Raw genomic sequence first — 25,439 nt, 5'->3', positions numbered from 1 at the left:
TGAGTGAATTAGTAGTATTTTGTAAAAGTGTGATAATCACACAATAGAATTTCTCTATATTGAAAAATTCTCTTGGGTCAATAACCGTGCACATATCCAAATGTTTTAATGAGTAGATGACATGGTTGAAACTTTAGGAATGTAGGGTATTATATATCGGTATTGAAATTCTATACAGATAATAATACTGCTCTAAAAGTGAAAATTAATTGTTTCTTTTTTTAAGTGGATGAGCTAGTGGCTTCGTCACGTTAATTCATCATTCCAAAAACCAAAAAGACTCACAAAGATATTTAAGTCTCCGTAATCATGTGAAATCAGAACTAAACGACTAGGCTATCAATCAAGCCATGCTGTTGCCTATTGAGTAGAAGTTGAGACTTGGAGCGTAATCTTCAGAAACGATGGCGCTTCCCTTGAATGTCGTCGAATCCTTCTTGGAACTGTAAGTGTCCTGCAATTTAATCATCGCCATAGCTGCAAGATTTCACCACAAGACAGTTAAGAAAATCTCTTTTCGCCTTCTTCATGAATCATGATCAAGCTTTCCTTTTGTGGACGGAAGCATTAATGCTTGATGGTACCTCCTCCTCTCTTTTTCTTCTTCTGTTGTTCCTCGATGACCAAGGAACCTCTGCCTCTGTGCAAACAAAAACACGTCCGCTTTGTTTTCGATCAGCTTCCATTTGATACCGACTCTTCAACTTCTCAGCTGCCTTACTTTCCTTCTCGTTCACCTCCACTTTTGCCTCCAACAGTTCTTTCCATCTGAATGCAGCATTCGCGTTCTTAGTGTTTTTCGACAGCCTGATCGGCCCTTGAAGCACCGAACTCCTCCATGTAGAATTTCCACCACAACTTCTTGGTAACTGGACTCATATCTATGCCTCAACATTTATTTTTTGGGCCAAATCGTAATAACAGAGAAATAATGGCTAGAAAATTTCTTGACCATCACAGAACACTCCTGACCGGATCCGCCACAAACCATTTCTCTCCCTCCCTTGCCAACCCACCCGCCACCACCACAATCACCGCCTGGCCACAATCTGTTTTCGTCGAACTTGGAAATTGGATGGATAATAAGAGAGAAATTTGCAGATGAAAAAAGTGCAGGCTGCAGATGGGAAAATCAAACGTTAAGTTTATAATGCCATATTTGATAATTGATATGAACTGGTGCTGCAAAAACAGAATATAACAATTTGTCAAAATATAGGTTAACCATTTAACATAAAGCAAAACAAAATCGTCATACCAATCTGATTTCTACCTAAAAAGAATAGAACAATGTGTCGATGTTCGGGTCACACACAGAAAAATTCAAAGGAGTTGAAATCCAGTCATGCCTTGTAACATTTATTTTGTTCACATCCCTTGCTCTTTAGGCTCTCAACAACATTCTTGATATTTTGATCCATGGGAATGAATTCTAAATCCAAGTTCATTAGCTTCTTCGCTCCGTTTTTATTCCCTCAGCAAGCCGTGTTGGGTGTCCTTTGGCAAACTGCACAAAAGTACGCGCATTATCAGAAAACCAGACAACTAAAACATAAGATATGCACATAGTTTCGGTTGCATATCCATTTTGCAATACCAGAATTTACCTGGGAACCTTGTACTCAGGGTGAAGTTCAGCAACCTTCGCCATAAAGTCGCCATAATGTGATATAGCTTCAATGGACAAGTGCCTAGCGGTCGCTGATTTGTTCTCGTACACTAAAATGTGCGTGAGAGCTACATCTTTAAAATGCATAGATCCCATAAAGAAGTCCTCATATGTTTCAGTGCAGCCTACAGCAAAAATTGACAACCTCAAACCTTAACTAGAACAACATAGAAGGCGGCATGGATGGATGAACCCAGGAAACCCAACCAAACCTTATCGACATGAAATTTAAAACGTCAAGAAACAGGTGGTAGAAAGGAGATAGTACCCGGGTCACCATTTGTTGAAAAATATTAAAACGTCAAAAAATTCGTAGACGAACAAATAACAATGCTCAAAGTATTTTAAAGTCATAAATATATGAATGCCCTATTAGACAAATTGCTCTTTGAGTAATCATTCGAATTAAATTGACAAAAAAAAAAAAAAAAAAAAATACCAAGACTTCAGATTTGGTCTGACTGGAGGGAGCTAGAAATTAAGTAGTGGATAAAAAGCATAAAACCCTAGCAACCGCGGTTGTTTGCTTGGCATATATACATACATACGTACATATATATATATGCTGTCTAGCTTACCTTAATTAGTAACTCATTCAACGTAGTGGGATTTTGGAATTAATACAGCTTAATTTTGATCATAGTCGTGTCTTGAGGAGGGAACCAGCGCCGCACCAAGTGGCTTGGATGTTTATTTGACCTAGGCCTCTGCACAATTATCTGCAATTTAGAGTACAAATAATTATAATTGTTTTTTTTCATACTCTTTTCACCTTAAATAAATTGCATTTGTACATGCATATCCAAATCAAGTAAAAAAATCAAAGCACTGCAACTCACCAATATGAAACGTCATCACCGGCAAAGCATGAAACTCGATGTTTGGGACGTGAGAAATCTTGGGCCTCTCCTCATGCTTGCAACCTTCTTCAAGTTTCGGACACCAGAAAATGGTAAGGTTCTGCAGTGGTATTTTGCAGAGGAAGTCTGGCAGTGTTTCCAGAGCATAGCACTGACTTATTTCCAATGAAAAAAGGCATGGCATGATTGTGATTCCAGAATCCCCTTTGTTCCACCCTTTCACGTCTTCCCAGCGCTTCCAAGACGACATTTTGTAAAAGTGGAGTTGCTTCAGTTTTGGGAATAATATTGATGAGGATGACTTGAATGAAGAAGATGTTTGATCATCTTCTACTCCCAAAAACTCACCACCAACCTTTCTTACACCCGACATCTCCCCTACGTACAGTTTTTCGAGGAACGGCAATCTCCCAAGAGGAGGCAAACTTTCACAACCCGAATTATCCTGCAGAGTAAGGAATCGTAACTTTTTTAAAGAAAACATCCAATTAGGCCAGGTGGAGCCAAAATTCCCATCAATCCCTAAGGATTCAAGATTATCATGTGGTCGTAAGACATTCATTATTCGTACAATGCTTTCTCCAACCTCGCACAATTCAGCAAAATCAAGCTGGAGATGAAAAAGTTGCTTGTTGTCCCGCAATTGTGCTTCACCAACTTGGCTCCCATCTTTCAACTTCCCCAGTATTCTTATTGTGAGATTTCCCTGAAGGTGGTTCAAGGTTCTCAGATCTCCAACTTGAAATGCTTCGTCGTTGTCAACAGAAAGCAGAGGACACACGTCCAGTGTTTGCAAACTTGTTAATCTCCCTATCCCTTTTGGCAAGTGCTTCAATGAGTAACTCCCACCAATGTAAAGATGCTTTAAGCTTATCAACTTTCTCATGTTATCCGGCAATGTTTTAATTGATTTGCAGCTCCGAATGTCCAAGGTATACAAATTGTATAAATCACAAATGGTGTCTGGTAATTTCTCCAAATTTTGACTCCAAGACAAATCAATATGTCTCAAATGTATCAATTTACCAATCTCTCCTGGGAGTTCTTTGATAGAATTTTGAGACAATTTTATCGTCCTAAGACATTCAAATTGTAAAATGAAACTAGCGTATACCCTAGCAACACTTGAGTTAATTGTTTTGAGCGTACGTAGATTTTTGCAATTGCCTGAAGTGATAAAAAATAAAGCTTGACTGTCAGCTATAGCCATTATGGTCAAATGGCGAACCTTGCTACCCAATGTGTGACATCCCACATCGCCCAGGGGTGTAATCCTTATATGGATATTCCCATCCCTACCTAGCACGAGGCTTTTTGGGAACTCACGAGCAACTTCCCAGTGGGTCACCCATCATGGGATTGCTCTAGCCCCCTTCTCGCTTAACTTCGGAGTTCCTACGGAGCTCTGATACCAATTGTCACATCCTGGCCCGAGGCGGACCACTTCCCAAGCCCGCTCCACCACCGTAGCACGATATTGTCCGCTTTGGGCTTACCATTCCCTCACGGTTTTGTTTTTGGGAACTCACGAGCAACTTCCCAGTGGGTCACCCATCATGAGATTGCTCTAGCCCCCTTCTCGCTTAACTTCGGAGTTCCTACGGAACCCGAAGCCAGTGAGCTCCCAAAAGGCCTCGTGCTAGGTAGGGATGGGAATATCCATATAAGGATCACATCCCTGGACGATGTGGGATGTCACACAATGCCTCTATTTTATGGTTTGCACCCTCAGCCTCCGTAATTAAACATTCCTTCTTGGTGATAAATTGTACAAAGTCATGTACAATGTCATGCATTTTGCAACCTATTATTACACCAGTGTTGGAGTGTTTCTCAAAATCTTGGAAAAAAGATCGCGCAACTAAATTATCAAAAACAACTTGACCAATTTTTCCTTTATCTTTATTCTCTCTAGAATTAAGATAATCTTGTGCCATCCAAAGATTAATCAACTCATCTCTACTACACTCATAATCTTTTGGAAAAATAGCACAATATAAAAGGCAACATTTGTTTCTCGGGGCCAAATCATAATAACTTAGAAATAATGGCTGGAAAACTTCTTGCTCCACTTCTTCCCAATCCCATATTTTACTATTCAGAACCTTCAACCATTCACTCCTTGTTCTCTTATTGCGCATCATACTGCCTAAAGTCTTTGCAACAAGTGGCAAACCCTTACACTTTTTTACAATCTCCCCACTGATTTCTCCAAACACCTCAAACTCGCCTATTTCTCTATTAGAAAATGCCATGTGATTAAAGACTGACAAACAATTTTGTTCGCTCAACTCCACAAGATTGATCACGTGAGAGGTTGCCCTCGTCATATTAGCAACATTTTGTTTTCGGGTGGTTACCAATATTCTGCTGCCCTCAGCCCCATTTTGCATCAATGAAAATTTTAATTGATTCCACTTTTTACTGTCTTCGGTACACACATCATCCAACACAAGAAGAAACTTTACCCCCTCAATGGATCTAGACATATATTCTAAGACATGATCCAACTCATTTGAACTTGAGGAAGCATCACCACTAATCGCTTTGGCAATCTTTATCTCATCGAAAGGCTCTGACACACAAACCCATATTCTCTTTTGAAAATGAGCTTTAACTTGGCATCATTATAAGCTAGTTGAGCCAAAGTTGTCTTTCCCATACCTCCCATCCCTACAATAGGAATGATGAGGAGCCCCCTCCCTTCTCTACTAGTATCACTCACCAACTTCCTTATCAAACTGTCTTTTTTCTTTTCTCGACCAAATATCTCAGATATATCGACAAAAGACGAAGTTTGCTGTTTTTGAATGACTTTTTCAGTAAGCTGAAAATTATACATTTGTCTTTGCTTATAAATCTCAGCTAACTCCCCATTTAGATCCTTTATCTTGTGAGCAATTTCATGACGACTAATTACCTTGCCGACCGGGCCAAGACCAAAACAACGAGCGAAAATAGAGAAACATACCTTCTTCTGTGGAGCAAGATGAGTTGCACCTTCTCTTTCTCGTTTCTCAATTTGTTGTCTCAGAATGTCAGTGTTCCACTCATCCAACACATCCACCATCTGGTACGATATTTCCTTCAGGTTATCCAGCCAGTGTTGCACGTTGGCTTCCTTCATTTTCCTTTGCTCTGCATCCTCAAGCACAGCTTGAATAGCTTTGAGATTCCCAGCGAATTTTTCAACTTCTTTCTTAACATTTAGAACGAGTTTCACCTTGTCCTCTACGTACTCATAAGCCATTGCAGCCAGCTTCTCTAGTAGCGTGGAAACAAGCGCATCAGCCATATTCAGGTATAGAAACTCAGAAATCGGTTGAGAATGGAGAAGAAGTCGGCAGTGTAGGAAAGATATATGAAGAGGAAATTAATGCAGGATGGTTGTACTATTGCTTTTCTTCTTTGCTAGTTTGTATAGACAGTGGACACCTTTGGTTTCCCGTTTGCTTAAATAATGCAAGATTCTTTGCTCTTATTACCAAAAAGATTTGCGTTGATGCTGCTGCTGGTTTTGTTCTACCTAGTTATTTGCTTTGCTTTTAATCATAAAAAGAAAGATGGGAATATAACGTGACTTATTACCAAAAATATTTGCCTTGATGCTGCTGCTTACTCTCCTTGGATGAAAGGAATAACAAATTTTGAGGGATGAATCTATGGTGGCAGTGTCAGCAAGCAAGCTCATTTTTCAGAACGTAAACCTTCTTCCCCGAATCTGAATGTCTTTCTCGAGTGGAGTTAAAAGAAAAGCCCTGCTGTTGTCCGCTTTCAAATTATCAGAAATCTGAACTGTAGTGAACCAAAATACATAATACAAGATCATTGGTTTTGTATTTACTAAATTGTCTAACTTAAGCGTACAAAACTGGGAGAACATAGCCAAAGCGCTAAATTCAATCATGTCTATCCAAAAACTTCTTTATCGGCACCGGAAATGCAACTAATCCGGCACAACCAACACAGGCTACTTGCAGACCAGCTACAACAACACAAGAAATTAGTTTTGCACCAGAGGCTGGAGGAATAAATAAGTTTTGAACTTGCTAACTACGAGACTATAGGCAGGGTATAATTCTTTAAAGTAATGTTTAAAGATATTAAATCTTTTAATGACACCATTTGTCAGTTGTGTCAAAGACTCAGAAAACATTTATCCGTGTTCCTCTCATTCCTACATCTCAGGTTATGCAGTTTTTTGATAAAATTACAAATGCCTTGAATTTAAATAGAACATTGTCAGAAGAGGGACTGCATTTTATCAAAACTAAAATGGCCTCTAGGCTATCAAGCAAGCTCTGCTGTTGCCTGTTTTGTGGTAGTCGAATTTTGGAGCGTAATCTTCAGAAACGATGGTGCTTCGCTTGAATGTTGTCGAATCTTTCTTGGAACTGTAACTCTTTGCTTTCTTCATGTTCAAGCTTTCCTTTTTTCCGGACGGATACATTTTCGCTGCCAACCCCAAGGTGTTTCTGCTTCTGCTTCTACTTCTTTTGCTGGTCCTTGATGATGACGGAACCTCTGCCTCCGTGCAAACAACAACTCGCCGGCTTTGTTTCCGAGCAGCTTCCATTTGATACCGACTTCAACCTCTCAGCTGCCTTCTTTTCTTTCTTGTTGACGTCCTCCAGCTTTGTCTCGTAGAGCTCCTTCCATTCGAATGCGGCATTCGACTTCTTGGTGTTTTTGACCGCCTGATCAGCCCTTGAAGCACCGAACTCCTCCATGTAGAAATTCCGCCACAACTTAATCGGTGACTGGACTCAAATCTCTGCCTCTGGTACTCTTCTCTACGCACCTCAACTGCTCGACCGTACATTTAATCTGGTAGGATTTTCTCGAGAACATTGGAATCCACTTTGCTAACGTCCCCGCCAAGGTGGCGCATTATATCAAACACCGAAGATGGAGGAGCTGTTGCTGCTGCTTTTGCTTCCACAGTACTAGCCATGTTAGTAATTACTTGCTATTAGTCCTTTTAACTTTCGGTGCGGTGAAAATCAAGAGAAATTCTCTCATTATACAAAGAATTTGATGTAGACTGTGGGAGGACTTACGTGGAACTGGTTAGCCACCACGTAGCGTCCCAGTCCAACAATGCACTGATATTCTAACTTACAGCTACACCGATTAAGGTGTGAACTTTAAGGTAAACTTATCGTACACTCATATTAATATTATTTTCTTCACAGAACAAGGAATATTCAAGGGAGTTGAAACAACCATTCAGGTTACATATCCTCGCTACTAGTACAATACATACCTAGATCCCTGATCAGTTTCATATCCCTGCAGTTTTATTTATGAAATAAATCCCTTGCTCTTTAGGCTCTCAACACCATCCTTGATAATTTGATCCATGGGAATGAATTCTAAACCCAAGTTCATTAGCTTCTTCGCTCCGTTCTTTTCCCTCAGCAAGCCCGGTTGGGTGTCCTTTGGCAAACTACACAAAGGCAAACATATTAGCTCGATCATTTTCAAAATCAGGCACTCACACCACCTGAAATTTTTTTTAAATTCTGCCAAGGCAAGCAACAATGCACCAAAAGGTTGAAAAACTAGGAAATCAACATTTGGAAGGGATTCTGAATTAGACCAAAGAAAGACGATATATGTACATCTATACCCGCATGAAACTCTTTTACAGGAAAAAACAGATTTCAATTCGCTATTTTGGTCACGAATATCAAACAAGTGATGGGAGGAAAAAAAAGAAACAAAAAACCGTAGTCCTCCAGCCGTAGAAGAGTTCAGTGTCTCTAAGAAACCTCGGTACAAAATCAAGACAGAGTATATTTTAAGTTGTGCTTCTGAAAAGGGATGACACATTCACTTATCAGGAAACCAAACATCTAAAACATAAGATATGCACACAATTTCATTTGCAAATGCATTTTGCGGGCCAAAATTACCTGGGAACCTTGTACTCAGGGTAAAGTTCAGCAACCTTTGCCACAAAGTCACCATAATGTGATATAGCTTCCACACACAAGTGCCTACCTGCTGCTGATTTGTTCTCATACACTAAAATGTGCGCTTAAGCTACATCTTTAAAATGCACAGATCCCATAAAGAAGTCCTCATATGTTTCAGTGCAACCTGCAACAAAGATTGAACAACTCAAATCTTACTTTATACATGGTGTTTCTAGGGCCTCATCCCTTTTCTCAGTCCTCCCGAAGGAGGAATCCAAACAAACTTCATCAAAAATCCTTAGAACTTAAAGAAACGTGTGCTAGAAAAAGAGGTGTAGAAGAGTTCCTTTATGATCACACACATGCATGCACACATAATATACCTTCTCCAAGATTAGGGACTAACTGGAAAACAATCAGCAATCTCGACTGTTATGAAGGAAGAAATATTCCAAGTGCTCAGGTATCAAACTCAATCTTTCTTTAGCATAAATGTCTTAAGAAAAATAAAATACCTAATTTTTAGTTCATCAACCAACCGCAGCCTCATACATAATAAGTGGGAAATGTTCTCTTGCCATTTAGATGTTATATCATCGTACAAACTGTCAATTAAAGATCAAACTTCGTCTAAATTTGTGATTCGAGTGCAAATTTCACAACATTACATAGCATACTATCAGGCAAGAGAACATTAACCGCTAGTGGAGTATTCAAATAACTTAAGAGGGCAGTCCTAGAGGATATTCTAATACAAATTTGCAGAGCAAAGTACCCTCAAGAAGGCGAACGAGCATCAACATGCTAGCATTGAGCCTGGGTGAGATAACAGGGCCCATCACCGTGCCTGGATTCACCACAACCACATCCAGCCCCTTCTCCTTGGCAAATTCCCACGCAGCTTTCTCTGCCAGCGTTTTTGATAATGGATACCACAACTAGCCAAACACCAAACACAATCAGCATTACAGTCCCCAATTGTGATAACTTCAAGTAGTTAAAAATGAAGAATTAATAATCAAAGATGAAAGATACAATACAAGCAGGGGAAAAGCATACCGAAAGTTACAAACTTTCAATAAGAAAATAGAATGCGGACATTAGGCAGACAATAAACCGTATATAAACAGCGGTTTTTCAAAACACAACTAGGCATTGGAGTAACTCACTCCCTTCTGCTTGCAGTAGTCAATGTCTGTCCAGCAATCCTCGCCCTTGACCTTATCAGACGGCCAGCTTCGGCTGGGAGTGATGGCGGAAATGGATGACGTCAGCACCACACGGCTGACCCCAGCGTGCTTCGCCGCCGTCAGAACATTGAGCGTTCCTTTGATCGCCGGGTCCAGAAGCTCCTTCTGCAGATTAAACAAAAAAAGCACCACGCTTTCAAAATTACGCATAATTAATCAAACATAATCAAAATTAGAAGGAATCTGATAATGTGTACTCGTGCGAACCTCGGGGTCGTGGACTTGATCGACGATGCAGGGAGAGGCGAGGTGGAAGACGCCGGAGCAGCCATTGACGGCGGCGAGTATGGAGTTGTAGTCAAGGAGGTCAATCTGGAAGAGACGGAGGCGCGACTCTGCTCCCTCTACTAACGCTTCTAGATGCTTCGTCTCGCCTTCGTCCTCTGCAATACAGAAAATGAAGGCGTTTATTCAATTTAGACTGAAAGCGAATGGAATTGAAATGAAATGAATGACATTGTGGCAGTTGTGTAGATAAAGTGAAAAGACAGAGGAAATTTACTGAGATCCTTGACGGTGGCCTGGACGGTGTAATCACGGTGGAGGACGAGACGGACGAGCCACGATCCAATGCAGCCGCTTCCACCGGTGACGCATACGACCTCACCCTGCTTCGACATCCTCCCTCCTGTGTCCCTTTGCTTTCAGCTGTCGAGAGCTCTTCAGTTATTTCCAGCCGATTGTTGTTGGTGATCAAGTTGAATTGGACCGCGTGGATATTTTTCTTATAGAAAGGCCCAAAACAATAAACATCCATGATCTTATTCTTCTTCACTTTTTTTTTTTTTTTTCTTTTTTTTGCACTTTACACTTTACACCTTAAATTAATTGCATTTGTACATTATCCAAACGAAGTAAAAAAATAAAATCAAGGCATTAGAATACTAGAAATTATCAATCTCGACGTTTGGGATTTCAAAAATCTTGGGCCACTGTCCTTTTTTGCAACGTCCGGCAAGTTGCGAACACGAAGAAATGATAAGATTCTGCAATGGTGTTTTCCATAAGAAGCCTGGCAGTGTTTCTAGATCAAAGCACTGAATTATGTATAAAGAAGAAAGGCATGGCATGATTGTAATTTCACGATCCACGTTCCACCCTCTCACGCCTTCCCAGTCCTTGCAAGACGCCAGTCTGTGAAATTGGAGTCGCTTCAATTTTGGGAACAATATTGATGAGGATGATTTGAATGAAGAAGATGTTTGATCATCGTCTCCTACTCCCAAAAACTCGCCACCAACCTTTTTTACACCCAACATCCTCCCTACGTACAGTTCTTCAAGGAAGGGCAATTTCCCAAGAGGAGGCAAAACTTGACAACCCTTGTTCCCCGACAGAATAAGGAATCGCAGCTTGTTTAAAGACATCAGCCAATTAGGGAAGGTCGAGCCAAAATACACATCATTGTAATTCCAATTAATATCTAAATATTCCAGATCAACGTGCGGTCGGAAGACATTCATTATTCGTACACTGCAGTCTCCAGCCTCGTAGACCACTTTTCCAAAATCAAGTTTGAGATGAAAAAGTTGCTTGTTGTCCCTCAACTGTGCTTCACTCACATCTTTCACCTTCCCCAAAATTCTTATTTGGAGACTGCCCCGGAGCTGGTTCAAGTTTCCCAAATCCCCAACTTGAAATGCTTCGTCGTTGTCGACAGAAAACAGAGGACACACGTCTAGTGTCTGCAAACTTGTTAATCTCCCTATCCCTTTTGGCAAGTACTCCAACGAGCGGCACCCCCCAACGTAAAGATGCTTTAAGCTAATCAACTTTCTCATGTTATCAGGCAATTTATTCAGTGATGTGCATCCCCGCAGATCCAAGGTATACAAATTGTATAAACCACAAATGGTGTCTGATAATTTCTTCAAATTTTCACTCTCAGACAAATCAATATGTCTCAAATGTACCAATTCACCAATCTCTTCTGGGAGTTCTTCGATGGACGTATAAGACAAACGCAACTTTATCGTCCTAAGACTTTTCAATTTTGAAATAAAACTACCATACACCGTATCAACCCTTGAGTGAATTGTTATGAGAGTGCGTAGATTTTTGCAATTGCCAGAAGTGATAGAAAGTACAGCTTGACTATCAGCTATAGACGTTAAGGTCAAATGGTGAACCTTACTGCCCAATAACTCTATTTTTTTGTTTGCACCCTCAGCCTCGGTAATCAAACATTCCTTCTTGGTGATAAATTGCACAAAGTCATGTACAATGTCATGCATTTTGCAACTTATTATTGCACCAGTGCAAAGGTCTTTCTCAAAGTCTTGAAAAAAAGATCGCGCAGCTAAATTATCAAAAACAGCATGACCAATTTTTCCTTTATCTTTATTCTCCCTAGAATTAAGATAATCTTGTGTCATCCAAAGATTAATCAACACATCCCTACTCAACTCATAATCTTTTGGGAAAATAGCACAATATAAAAGGCAACATCTATTTCTTGGCGCCAAATCGTAATAACTTAGAAACAATGGCTGGAAAACTTCTTGCTCCACTTCTTCCCAATCCCATATTCTACTATTCAGAACGTCCAACCATTCACTCCTTGTTCTCTTATTCTGCATCATACTACCTAGAGTCTTTGCAACAAGTGGCAAACCCTTGCACTTTTTTACAATTTCCCTACTGATGTCTCCAAACACCCCAGACTCGACTACTTCTCTATCAGAAAATGCCATGTGATTGAAGATTGACAAACAATTTTGTTCGCTCAACTCGGCAAGATTAATCATGTGAGATGTTGCTCTCATCATACTAGCAACATTTAGTTTTTGGGTGGTTACCAATATTCTATTGCCCTTAGCTCCATTTTGCATCAATGGAAGCTTTAATTGATCCCACTTTTTACGATCTTCGGTCCACACATCATCCAACACAAGTAGAAACTTTACCCCCTTAATGGATCTAGACATATATTCTAAGACATGATCCAACTCTTTTAAACTTGAGGAGGTGTCATCACTAATCGCCTTGGCAATCTTTATCTCATCAAAAGGCTCTGACACACAAACCCATACTCTCTTTTCAAAATGAGCTTTAACTTTGGCATCATTATAGGCTAACTGAGCCAAAGTTGTCTTTCCCATACCTCCCATCCCTACAATAGGGATGATGAGGAGCCCCCTCCCTTCTTCACTCGTATCACTCACCAACTTCCTTATCAAACTATCTTTTTCCTTTTCTCGACCATATATCTCAGATATATCGACAAAAGATGAAGTTTGCTGTTTTTGAATGACTTTTTTAGCGAGTTGAAAATTATACATTTTTCTTTGCTTATATATCCCAGCTAACCTCACATTTAAATCCTTTATCTTGAGAGCAATTTCACGACAAATAATAACCTTCCCGACTTGGCCAAGACAAAAACTACGAGCGAAGATAGCGAAACTTACCTTCCTCTGAGGAGCAATATGAGTTGCACCTTCTCCTTCTTGTTTCTCAACTTGTTGTCTTAGGATGTCTGTGTTCCACTCATCCAGCACGTCCACCATCTGGTACGATATTTCCTTCAGATTGTCCAACCAGTTTTGCACGTTGGCCTCCTTCAATTGCCTTCGCTCTGCATCCTCAAGCATAGATTCAATAGCTTTGAGATTCCAGGCGAATTCTTCAACTTCTTTCTTAACGTTCAGAACGAGTTTCACCTCGTCCGCTACGTATTGATAAGTTGTTGAAGCCAACTTGTCTAGTAGTGTGGAAACAAGTGTATCGGCCATGTTCAGGGTTAGAAACTTAGAAATCGGTTGAGCGTCGGGAAGAAGAAAAAGTCGGCCGCGTAGGAAAGTATATATGAAGAGGAAACTAATGCAGGATGGTTGTGCAATTGCTTGTCTTCTTTGCTAGTTTATATAGACAGTGGACACCTTTGTTTTCCCGTTTGCTCTTTACAATGCAAGATTCTTTGCTCTTATTCCCAAAAAGATTTGCCTTGATGCTGCTGTTTACTCTCCTTGGATGAAAGGAATAACAAATTTTGAGTGTGAATCTGGAGTGGCAGTGTCGGCAAGCAGACAATTTTTTTAGAACGTGAACCTTCTCAGAATCTCAGATAAACAAACATGATCACTTACGAATCAATCCTCGATAACAGAAGCAAGCATTTATGTCACGGTGAAGCGGTATTTGGCATTCGTGCCGCTGTTTTCTTAGGCAATTATTTTTTTGGAAAAATTCTACTAATGTTATTTGATTGAGACTTTATTGTTTTTCTGGTTTTGATCGAAATTTCTAACATTAATTTATTAATACAACCATGTTTATATATATAAGAAACATTTAAGGGAAGGGATCCTCATTTTTTTTTTATAAAAATAAGGATTAGTTGTAGAGTCAACACCACATTGAACTTTAACGATCTGAACAGTCTATTTTTCAAATTGCACCTCATAGAACATCTTTGCAAAATATTTGCGTGGCGGTTTGTCAAATTACAAACCTAAATCAATGATCATACCGCTAGAAATACAATGTAGATTCTTATGGGAAATAAACCCCGCAGCGGTGGCTGATATGAACTACAATTTAGTGATTACCTTAATGACTATTAGGGGTTTAATTCAGAATTATTAGGCTCAATTTCTGTTGTTTAGTGAAGTTTGTTATGCCCGTTGGCATTTAAGGTGTCTTGTTTTGTTTAAAATGAACTGAGCTCCCCCAAAATGTATCAGATCAGAATTTACAAAAGAAATCAAATACAAAAATATTGAGCTCGGCTCTTCTCTCTTCCTTCCCTCTCTTCTATGTGTAATAGTTAAGGTTGAGCTAGGGTTGACAATTAGGTTCTATCAGGTGTATTCAAACTATAAAAATCTCGACTGTAGTCAAGAGAATGCATAATACAAAATCATTGGATTTGTATGATCGCCAGAACATCCTTTCATAAATTTGGGATAAATAATCATAACAAGGGCTCAAGTTGAACCTAAGCAAAAACATTTGTATCACCGCACAGGCAACGCGCTAAACTCAATCATGTCCATCCAAAAACTTCTCTATCAGCACCAAAAATGCAGAAAAGCAAGCGCAACCAACACAGGCCGCTTGCGGACCTGCTAGAACAGGACAACATAAGGAGGTATAAGAGTCTAATCTTAATATGCATGAAAACAAATTATGCAGATAGTAGGACTATGATGAGCATAACACTAACAAGGCCGGTACTTGTCCGGTTTATGCTTCTTTCACCCATGTTATATCACATATCTTTTAGGGCAAGGTAGTGTTCCATCAATGGAAATTACCAACATTCTACACAAGTAGAGTCGCGGACTCTGGATTCTTGTTTTGATGTCGCATGAGAAATAAAACCAGAATCTGTGGCTGAATTCATTGAATTATAAGGGTATATGCAACCTCTTAATATTTGAAATTATCGTGATGTAATAACAAATACAACAAAGAATCAACCTATAATGCTTGTCTAACTACTAGAATCCCTTATAAATAAACATGATGGCTAATGAATGAATTCCTTGATTCAAAATGAATCCTTCGACAACAGAAGAATCCACGAGGATTCTTATTCAATCTCCAATTTGATAAAGTAAACCAAATCTAATTATATTAAAGACACACAAACATGAAAATATAAACTCAAACACGAAAGTTGTGATGATTATATAAGCAAATAAAAACAGAATAGAAAATTAAAACTAAGATTAAATAGAAAAAAACGTTGGGTTTTAAGGCAAGGGATGAAAGTCTAGGGATTCATAATCAACCACAAGCAATCCAGATTAGGTTTCAATGCATTCAATGTTGAAGTTGTTGGAATCTCCTAGCCGTTAGGGTTAGGGTTCCTTGTTTTTAAGGTTTAGTTTTAGTCATGCAAATAATCTCTCCCATACTTGAGGGACAAGATTGCATTTTCCATTTCAAACCTAGTCATGCACCACAATCTTAGGCCTTGTAAATCGTGGGTTGTTATTTCCTTTCTTATATCATTTTAAGGCTATTTAACAGCCACAAGTGTTATTCAATTCAAGAAGAATCCGCCCAGTTTTCTAGTGCAATCAAGTCTTAAGCTCACAAAAGCTTTCTGCTATTTTCTTGGTTCTAAGATTTGGTATCAGAGCCCCACCATGGGGCCTGATCAAAGCCTGCAACAAAGTAACTAGCGTGAAGGAACAAAGATATGACATCTGAAAACAGTTTCGTGCAATGTGCCATTCCGAGGTTTGATGGACACTATGATCACTGGAGCATGCTAATGGAAAACTTTCTACGTTCCAAAGAGTATTGGAACTTGGTGGAGACGGGAATCACTGTAGAAGCAGAAGGAGCTGATTCAAGCGAAGCATAGAAGAAAGTGATTGAAGATCAAAAGTTGAAAGATTTGAAGTGCAAGAACTATTTGTTTCAAGGCATTGATCGTTCGATCTTGGAGACAATATTGAAGAAAGACACTACGAAAGACATCTGGGATTCTTTGAAACAAAAATATCAAGGAACGGCACGTGTAAAATGTGCCCAACTACAGGCTCTTCGAAGAGAATTTGAAGTGATGCCCATGAAGGCTGGAGAATTGATCAACAACTATTTTGGAAGAACTCTCATCATTGCTAATAAGATGAGGATTCATGGAAAGCACATGGAGGATGTGGTGATCATTGAGAAGATCTTGAGGTCTATGATTCCGAAATATGACTACGTTGTATGTTCTATTGAGGAATCAAATGACTTGGATACTTTGTCCATAGATGAGCTTCAAAGTAGTCTTTTGGTGCATGAACAAAGATTTAGCCGCCATGTTGTAGTGGAAGAACAAGCGCTGCAAATCACTTTAGGAGCCCAACAAAGAGGATGAAGTGGAGGTCGAAGTACCTATCGTGGAAGAGGAAGAGGAAGGGGCCGATTTGGGTTTGACAAATCAACCCAAGAATGTTATAATTGTCATGAGCTTGGGCATTTTCAGTAGGAGTGCCCAAAGAAAGCAATGGATCAAAAGGCAAACTATGTAGAGACAAAAGAAAATATGATGTTAATGGCGCATGTTGATTTTTAGGAAGCTGAAACTGAGCACATTTGGTTCCTTGATTTTGGGTGCAGCAACCATATGTGTGGCAAAAGGGATATATTTATTAACTTTGATAGCAGTTTCAAAGAATCAACAAAGTTGGGAAATGAATCAAGTCTTATTGTACAAGGCAAAGGCACGGTTCGAGTAGAGGTGAATGGAATAGTTCACGTAATCATGGAATAGTTCACGTAATCACGGATGTTTTCTTTGTACCAGAACTGAAGAACAATCTGTTAAGCATTGGGCAGCTGCAAGAAAAGGGACTCGCTGTGCTTATTCAACAAGGAAAATGTAAGATCTTTCATCTTGAGAAAGGTCTAATCATTGAAACTTAGATGACTCAAAATAGAATGTTTGTTGTGCTCACTCATTGCACACCACCAAGAGAGACAAATTGTTTCTCCTCTCTGACCACAGATCAGGTCACTCTTTGGCATCGTCGATATGTACACCTCAGCTGGAATGGACTCAAAGTACTCCAACAACAGAAGATAGTGGAAGGGTTACCGCAATTCAAAGACATTCAACGAGTATGTGAAGGTTGTCTGGTAGAAAGACAGCACCATGATCCATTCCCAAAGGAAAGCATATGAAAGGCTTCCAAAAGTCTTCAGTTGGTACATGCTGACATATATGGTCCAATCAATCCAATTTTGAACAGCAACAAATGGTATCTAATCACCTTTATTGATGATTTCAGTAGAAAAACCTAGGTTTATTTTTTGATAGAAAAGTCAGAAACCTTTGCTACTTTCAAAGCCTACAAAGCTAGGGTGGAAAAGGAAACCGGAGCATTCATTCGAAGTCTAAGAACAGATTGAAGGGGTGAGTTCACATCAAAAGAGTTCACAAGCTTCTGTAATGAGAATGGGATACACAGACAATTGACCACTGTATACACTCCCCAGCAAAACGATGTCGACGAGAGGAAAAATCGGACCATTATGAATATGGTACGAAGTATGCTGTCGGAGAAGCAAATTCCTAAAACCTTTTGGCTTGAAGCTGTGAATTGGACGATGCATGTGCTGAACAGAAGTCCAACTCTTGTCGTAAAAAGCAAGACACCTGAAGAGGCGTGGAATGGACTCAAATCATCAGTGAAGCATTTTAGAGTCTTTGGCTATATATCGCATGTCCATGTACCTGACAACAAGAGAGTTAAGCTTGATGCCAAAAGTCTCAAACGTGTATTTCTAGGGGTAAGTGAAGAATCTAAAGCTTATAGGATGTTTGATCTTATCTCAAAGAAGATAATTGTTAGCAGAGATGTAGTCTTTGAAGAAGACCAAGAGTGGAGTTGGGATGATGGCCACAAGCAAGCCATATTGGCTGATTTAGAATGGGAAGTCGACAAAAAGGCAAGTACAGAAGACGAAAACAATGAAGAAAAGTCTGAGGCAGTTGAAGAACTAGAGGAAAATGGGTTCGACAGCAGCAATTTTTTTGAAAGAGACACCTCAAATGTCTATGACTCACTTCCAGAATGACGAGCACGAAAACCACTTGCATGGATGAGAGACTATGAGACTGGTCAAGGTTTCTCCGATGAAGAAGGTGTGAATTTAGCCCATCTACCTTTGTTCACTAATAGTGATCCAATGACATATGAAGAGGCAATGAAAAGTGAAAAATGGAGACATGCAATGGATCAAGAAATTGAAGCAATAGAGAGAAATGAGACATGAGAACTAACAAATCTACTATCAAAAGGAAGGACGGTTGGAGTGAAGTGGATTTTTAAAACAAAACTTAATAAGCATGGGGAAGTAGACAAGTATAAGGTGTGGCTAGTTGCTAAGGGATACAGCTAACAATATGGAGTGGATTATGCAGAAGTATTTGCACTAGTGGCTCGCTTGGACATAATTCGTATGGTGTTTTCCCTTGCTGCATAGAAAAGTTGGATGATTTACCAACTTGACGTCAAATCGGCCCTTCTGCATGGAGAAATTAATGAAGAAGTGTTTGTTGATCAACCTCCAGGTTATGAACAGAAGGGGGAAGAATCAAAAGTCTATCGACTCAAGAAAGCATTGTATGGACTCAAACAAGCTCCCCGAGCTTGGTACAGTTGCATAGAATCATATTTTGTCAAAGAAGGCTTTAACAAATGCCCTTACGAACATACTTTGTTCAATAAAACAGCGAGTAGAGGTAAAATATTGATTGTTTGTCTGTATGTTGGTGATCTTATATTTATTGGGAATGATGAAGTTATGATTGAACAATTTAAAAAGTCCATGATGGTTGAATTCGACATGACTGATCTTGGAAAAATGAGACACTTTCTGGGAATTGAAGTGTTGCAAAGGGAAGATGAGATCTTTATAAGCCAACGAAAGTACGCTCAAGAGGTTCTGGAAAGATTCAACATGGATCAGTGCAACTCGGTACAAAATCCAGTGGTTCCTGGTTTCAAACTCACAAGGGATGAAGAATGAGTGGGAGTTGATGGTACTCTCTACAAGCAAATGGTGGGAAGTCTCATGTATCTGACAGCCACACGCCCTAATTTGATGTTTGTTGTAAGTCTAATCAATAAGTACATGGAACGTCCCACTAAGTCTCATTTGATGGCAGCGAAGATGATTCTAAGGTATGTGAAGGGAACAACTTGTTTTGGGGTGTTTTATAGGAAGGGATGAGATGAAAAGCTCTTTGGTTACACGGACAGTGACTATGCCGGAGATCAGGATGACAGAAAGAGTACGTCAGGCTATGTCTTTATGATGAATTCAAGTGCAATATCTTGGTCTTCAAAGAAACAGCAGTGGTTACTCTTTCTACCACCGAAGCTGAGTTCATTGTTGCAGCATCAAATCCTTGTCAGGTTGTTTGGCTAAGGAGTATTTTAAAAAGTTTAAGTCATGTGTAATTTGAATCTACGGTGGTGTGCTGTGACAACATTTCAACCATCAAACTCTCGAAGAATCCAGTAATGCATGGTCGTAGCAAGCACATAGACGTTCGTTTTCATTTTCTTCAAAATCTGGTCAATGATGGAGTAGTGGAGCTAAAACAGTGTTCTATCCAGGAGCAAATTGCAAATAGTATGACTAAGTAGTTGAAGCTCGAAGTGTTTTCAAAGATACGAGAAGCAATGGGTGTTTGCGAATACCTGGAATAAACTGATTGTTAATGGCATTCAGTTTAAGGAAGGATGTTGAAGTTGTTGGAATCTCCTAGCCGTTAGGGTTAGGGTTCCTTGTTTTTAGGGTTTAGTTTTAGTCATGCAAATAATCTCTCCTATACTTGAGGGACAAGATTACATTTTCTGTTTCTGACCTAGTCATGCACGCCGATCTTTGGCCTTGTAAATCGTGGGTTGTTATTTCTTTTCTTATCTCATTGTAAGGCTATTTAACAGCCACAAGTGTTATTCAATTCAAGAAGAATCCTCCTAGTTTTCTAGTGCAATCAGGTCTTACGCTCACAAAAGCTTTCTGCTATTTTCTTGGTTCTAACATTCAATAGAATATTTTGTCTCTTAGATGACAATTCTTGTATCTAAGTCTGGTTAAGGCACTATAGACCATAGTTCTCCTTACGTATATGATTCTCTCCAGTTATGACAGAGGTCGTATATCTTCAAACACACCTTCTTCTATGGAGCAAGATGAGTTGCACCTTCTCTTTCTTGTTTCTCAATTTGTTGTCTCAGGATGTCAGTGTTCCACCCATCCAACACATCCACCATCTGGTACGACATTTCCCTTAGGTTATCTAACTAGTGTTGCACGTTGGCCTCCTTCATTTGCCTTTGCTCTGCATCCTCAAGCACAACTTGAATAGCTTTGAGATTCCCAGCGAATTCTTCAACTTCTTTCTTAACATTTAGAACGAGTTTCACCTCGTCCTCTATGTACTCATAAGCAATTGTCACCAGCTTCTCTTGTAGAGTGGAAACGAGCGCATCAACTATTTTCAGTTATAGAAACTCAGAAATCGGTTGATAATGGAGAAGAAAAGGTTGGCAGCGTAGGAAAGTATATATGAAGATTCTTTGCTAGTTTGTTCTATTACTTTTCTTCTTTGCTAGTTTGTATAGACAGTGGACACCTTTGGTTTCCTGTTTGCTTCAAGGTCTTAAGTTCGAAAATCGTGGATGGCGAATTCGATACCAAATTAAGCTGCCCATTGTGTGATTTTGCCTAACTCCCTCTCCCTTAAGTGTAAAAATATCGATGTACTGAATGAAAGAAAAAATTAATGCAGTTTTTGATAAAATTACAAATGCCATGAATTTGAATGGAACATTGTCAGAAGAGGGGCTGCATTTTGTGGTAGAAGAAATTTGGAGCGTAATCTCCCGAAACGATGGCGCTTCGCTTGAATGTTGTCGAATCTTTCTTGGAGCTGTAACTCTTTGCTTTCTTCATGTTCAAGCTTTCCTTTTTTCGGACGGATACATTTTCGCTGCCAACCCCAAGATGTTTTTGCTTCTACTTCTTTTGTTGGTCCTTGATGATGACGGAACCTCTGCCTCTGTGCAAACAACAACTCGCCGGCTTTGTTTCCGAGCAGCTTCTATTTGATGCCGACTCTTCAACCTCTCAGCTGCCTTATTTTCTTTCTTGTTGACCTCCTCCAGCTTTGTCTCGTAGAGCTCTTTCCATTTGAATGCTGCATTCACCTTCTTGGTGTTTTCGACCACCTGATCAGCCCTCGAAGCACCGAACTCTTACGCGTAGAAATTCCGCCACAACTTATCAGTGGGACTCAAATCTCTGCCTCTGGTACTCTTCTCTACGCACCTCAACTGACCGTACATTTAATCTGGTAGGATTTTCTCGACAAGATTGGAATCCACTTTGCTAACGTCCCCGCCAAGGTGGCGCATCATATCTAACACCAAAGATGGAGGAGCTGTTGCTGCTGCTTTTGCTTCCACAGTACTAGCCATGTTAGTTATTACTTGCTATTAGTCCTTTTAACTTTCGGTACGGTGAAAATCAAGAGAAAGTCTCCCGTTATACAAAGAATCTGACATAGACTCTGGGAGGACTTACGTGGAACTGGTTAGCCACCACGTAGCGTTCCAGTCCAACAATGCACTGATATTCTAACTTACAGCTACACCGATTAAGGTGTGAACTTTAAGGTAAACTTATCGTACACTCATATTAATATTATTTTCTTCACAGAACAAGGAATATTCAAAGGAGTTGAAACAACCATTCAGGTTACATGTCCTCGCTACTAGTACAATACATACCTAGATCCCTGATAAGTTTCCTATCCCTGCAGTTTTATTTATGAAATAAATCCCTTGCTCTTTAGGCTCTCAACACCATCCTTGATAATTTGATCCATGGGAATGAATTCTAAACCCATGTTCATTAGCTTCTTTGCTCCATTCTTTTCCCTCAGCAAGCCCGGTTGGGTGTCCTTTGGCAAACTACACAAAGGTAAACATATTAGCTCGATCATTTTCAAAATCAGGCACTCACACCACCTAAAAATTTACAAAATTCTGCCAAGGCAAGCGAGAATGGAGCAAAACATTCACTTATCAGGAAACCAAACATCTAAAACATAAGATATGCACCCAATTTCATTTGCAAAGGCATTTTGGGAACCAAAACTTACCTGCGAACCTTGTACTCAGGGTAAAGTTCAGCAACCTTTGCCACAAAGTCACCATAACGTGATATAGCTTCCAAACACAAGTGCCTACCGGTCGCTGATTTGTTCTCATACACTAAAATGTGTGCGAGAGCAACATCTTTAAAATGTACAGATCCCATAAAGAATTCCTCATATGTTTCAGTGCAGCCTGCAGCAAAGATCGAACAACTCAAAACTATATATATGTTGTTTCTACTTTCTAGGGCCTCATCCTTTTTCTCAGTCCTCTCCAAAACAAACTTTATCGAAAATCCTTAGAACTTAAAGAAACATGTGCTAAAAAAAGAGGTGTAGAAGAGTTCCTTTAGGATTACACATATGCATGCTCACACAATCGACCTCCTCAAGCTTACGGACTAACTGGCAAAAAATTAGCAATCTCGACTGTTATGAAAGAAGAAATCTTATAAGTGTTGAGGTACCAAACTCAATCTTTCTTTAACAAAAATGTCTTAAGAGAAAGAAAATACCTAATTTTTACCTCATTTTTAGTCCATCAACCAACCACAGCATCATACATAATAAAAGGGAAATGTTCTCTTGCCATTGAGATGATATGTCATCATACAAACTGTCAATCAAAGATCAAATTTCGTCTAAATTTATGATTCGAGTGCAAATTTTGCAACATTACATGGCATACTATCAGGCAAGAGAACATTAACTACTAGTGGAATATTCGAACAATTTAAGAGGGTAGTCCTAGAGGATAAATAAAGTCAACAATCTACTTCTAGGTGCAGTCATAGAGCATTTTCTAATACAAATTTGCAGAGAAAAGTACCCTCAAGAATGCGAAGGAGCATCAACATGCTAGCATTGAGCCTGGGCGAGATAACAGGGCCCATCACCGTGCCCGGATTCACCACAACCACATCCAGCCCCTTCTCCTTGGCAAATTCCCACGCAGCTTTCTCCGCCAGCGTTTTCGATAATGGATACCACAACTAGCCAAACAACAAACACAATCAGCATTACAGTCCCCAATTGGGAAACGTGCACCGAAAGTTACAAACTTTCAATAAGAAAATAGAATGCGGACATTAAACAGACAATAAACCGCGGTTTTTCAAAACACAACTAGGCACTGGAGTAACTCACTCCCTTCTGCTTGCAGTAGTCAATGTCTGTCCAGCAATCCTCGCCCTTGATCTTATCGGACGGCCAGCTTGGGCTGGGAGTGATGGCGGAGATGGATGACGTCAGCACCACACGGCTGACCCCAGCCTGCTTCGCCGCCGTCAGAACATTGAGCGTTCCTTTGATCGCCGGGTCCAGGAGCTCCTTCTGCAGATTAAACAAAGAAAAAGCACCACGTTTTCAAAATTACGCACAATTAATCAGATATAATCGAAATTATAAGGAGTTTGATAATGTTTAATGGCGGGAACCTCGGGGTCGTGGACTTGATCGACGATGCAGGGAGAGGCGAGGTGGAAGACGCCGGAGCAACCATCGACGGCGGCGAGTATGGAGTTGTAGTCGAGGAGGTCGATCTGGAAGAGACGGAGGCGCGACTCTGCCCCCTCTACTAACGCTTCTAGATGCTTCGTCTCGCCCTCGTCCTCTGCAACAAACAAAACAACCGCGTTATTAATTTTGGACTGAACGCGAATGGAATGAATGGAACTGTGGCAGTTGTGTAGATAAGGGGAAAAGCAAGGGTGAAGTTACTGAGATCCTTGACGGTGGCGTGGACGGTGTAATCACGGTGGAGGAGGAGACGGACGAGCCAGGATCCGATGCAGCCGCTTCCACCAGTAACGCATACGACCTCACCCTGCTTCGACATCCTCCCTCCCTGCAGGTTGCAGTGTCCCTTTGCTTTCAGCAGTCGAGTGCTCCTCGGCTGATTGTTGTTGGTGATCAAATTGGATTGGGCCGACTGGATAATGAAGATAATGAAGATCGAAAATTGAGTGTATAATGTACACACAATATCTCGAGTTAAAACGCTTGCCCTCCCTTTAATATTTAAGGAAAACTAACCAAAAACGCTTCAAAATTTTGAGTTTTAACAAAAAATCATATATAAATTTTATTTAATGATAAGGACAAAAATTAAAAAATTAAAAATAATCCAACTCAACCGCGCGGAAGCATGCGCCAACCAATTCAAATATCAAATCAAACCTTTGTTGTAACTGTGAGCAGATAGAACTGATAAGAAGATTAACATGCAGTGCAAAATAAGTAGTAGGAGTAGTACAATGAATGATGAGATGGAATGGATGGATGAATTAAATTATTTTTAAAACATTTCATTGGGAAGGAAAACGTGAGAGTGAAGCTCAATGACTCTTTTTTCTTTTAGAGAGGGAGAGAGAGAAATCTGTTTACGTACAAAAAGAAAGAAAAGAAAAGTAGTAATTTTCAACAGAAAATCAACAATGCAAAATCAGCACCCAAATTACTTTTTAAATATTTCATCGGGAAGGAAGAGAGGGAGTGTGTAAGGAAGAGAGATTGTGAGGGTAAAGCCAACCAAATCCTTTCAAACTGACATCAACAGACTCCAAAAAAATTTAAAAAGAGAGAGAAATTTGAGATAAAAAAAATATATTGCTGACATCAATACATGACAGTAATTTGTAAGGAAATAGTTTAAAAAATAGTGATAGTGCTAGTGTTCGATTTTAAGAAATAGTCAGTGTTTAGTTTACGAAATAATTAGCTTTTTGTTTAAGAAATAGTCAGTGCTTAGTTTACGAAATAGTGACAGTACTAGTTTACGAAACAGTGATAATACTAGTGTTTGGTTTGAAAAATAGTCAGTGCTTAGTTTACGAAATAGTGATAGTACTATTACTTGGTTTAATATATATAGTCAATATATATATAGTCTATTGTGTTCAGTTTAAGAAATAGTCAGTGTTTAAGAAATAGCCAGTGTTTAGTTTACGAAATAGTAATAGTACTAGCGTTCAGTTTAAGAAATAGTCAGTATTCAGTTTACGAAATAGTCAGTGTTTAGTTCAAGAAGTAATGATAGTATTAATGTTCCATTTAAGATATAGTTAGTGTTTAGTTTAAGAAATATTGTTCAGTTTAAGAAGTAGTCAATATTTAGTT

General features: G+C 39.6%; 2 protein-coding genes and 2 pseudogenes across 6 annotated transcripts; all 4 read right to left on the bottom strand.

The window, feature by feature from the left end:
* LOC137741649 (phenylacetaldehyde reductase) lies at positions 1 to 24,363 on the bottom strand. Of its 3 annotated transcripts, XR_015952882.1 has the most exons (7): positions 24,042 to 24,306; positions 23,759 to 23,934; positions 23,469 to 23,654; positions 23,152 to 23,314; positions 1,608 to 1,794; positions 1,259 to 1,507; positions 1 to 1,117 (listed from the first exon to the last, which is right to left on the bottom strand). XR_015952882.1 is itself a non-coding variant. In XM_068481341.2 (6 exons), the coding sequence occupies exons 1-6, from the start codon at positions 24,157 to 24,159 to the stop codon at positions 21,993 to 21,995; spliced, it is 975 nt and encodes a 324-aa protein (XP_068337442.2). In that variant the 5' UTR covers positions 24,160 to 24,363; the 3' UTR covers positions 21,835 to 21,992. The 3 variants fall into 3 exon arrangements, 2 of the variants coding, with proteins under 2 accessions (XP_068337442.2, XP_088535068.1); XM_068481341.2 differs by lacking the exons at positions 1 to 1,117; positions 1,259 to 1,507; positions 1,608 to 1,794 and adding exons at positions 21,835 to 22,137; positions 22,329 to 22,515 and having other exon boundaries at positions 24,042 to 24,363; XM_088678942.1 differs by lacking the exons at positions 1 to 1,117; positions 1,259 to 1,507; positions 1,608 to 1,794 and adding exons at positions 21,835 to 22,137; positions 22,337 to 22,515.
* LOC137743175 (disease resistance protein RGA2-like) lies at positions 2,254 to 5,929 on the bottom strand (annotated as a pseudogene). The gene is made up of 3 exons (XR_015953614.1): positions 4,234 to 5,929; positions 2,509 to 3,770; positions 2,254 to 2,388 (listed from the first exon to the last, which is right to left on the bottom strand). The product of XR_015953614.1 is annotated as a disease resistance protein RGA2-like (transcript).
* Positions 7,676 to 10,402, bottom strand: LOC137741461 (cinnamoyl-CoA reductase CAD2-like; annotated as a pseudogene). The gene is made up of 6 exons (XR_015952883.1): positions 10,203 to 10,402; positions 9,908 to 10,083; positions 9,620 to 9,805; positions 9,226 to 9,388; positions 8,448 to 8,634; positions 7,676 to 7,978 (listed from the first exon to the last, which is right to left on the bottom strand). The product of XR_015952883.1 is annotated as a cinnamoyl-CoA reductase CAD2-like (transcript).
* Positions 10,583 to 13,511, bottom strand: LOC137741404 (putative disease resistance protein RGA1). The gene has a single exon (XM_088678941.1). It carries the CDS (start codon positions 13,432 to 13,434, stop codon positions 10,585 to 10,587), a length of 2,850 nt encoding a protein of 949 aa, XP_088535067.1. The 5' UTR covers positions 13,435 to 13,511; the 3' UTR covers positions 10,583 to 10,584.
* Positions 24,364 to 25,439: the final 1,076 nt, after the last annotated feature.

The sequence above is a fragment of the Pyrus communis genome, chromosome 11 (assembly GCF_041283825.1).
Source record: "Pyrus communis isolate YQ-2024b chromosome 11, ASM4128382v1, whole genome shotgun sequence".
Taxonomy (NCBI): domain Eukaryota; kingdom Viridiplantae; phylum Streptophyta; class Magnoliopsida; order Rosales; family Rosaceae; genus Pyrus; species Pyrus communis.
Note: the sequence above shows the minus strand (reverse complement) of the source record. Positions and strands in the feature narration are given on the sequence as shown.

Excerpts from the sequence above, each read along its gene's own strand:
- LOC137741649 (XM_068481341.2), bottom strand. The coding sequence starts at position 24,159 with ATGTCGAAGCAGGGTGAGGTCGTATGCGTTACTGGTGGAAGCGGCTGC. Across the intron at positions 23,655-23,758 it reads ATCAAGTCCACGACCCCGAG|AAGGAGCTCCTGGACCCGGC; the intron begins GTTCCCGCCATT and ends TTTAATCTGCAG. Across the intron at positions 23,315-23,468 it reads ACTACTGCAAGCAGAAGGGA|TTGTGGTATCCATTATCGAA; the intron begins GTGAGTTACTCC and ends TTGTTTGGCTAG.
- LOC137741404 (XM_088678941.1), bottom strand. The coding sequence starts at position 13,434 with ATGGCCGATACACTTGTTTCCACACTACTAGACAAGTTGGCTTCAACA.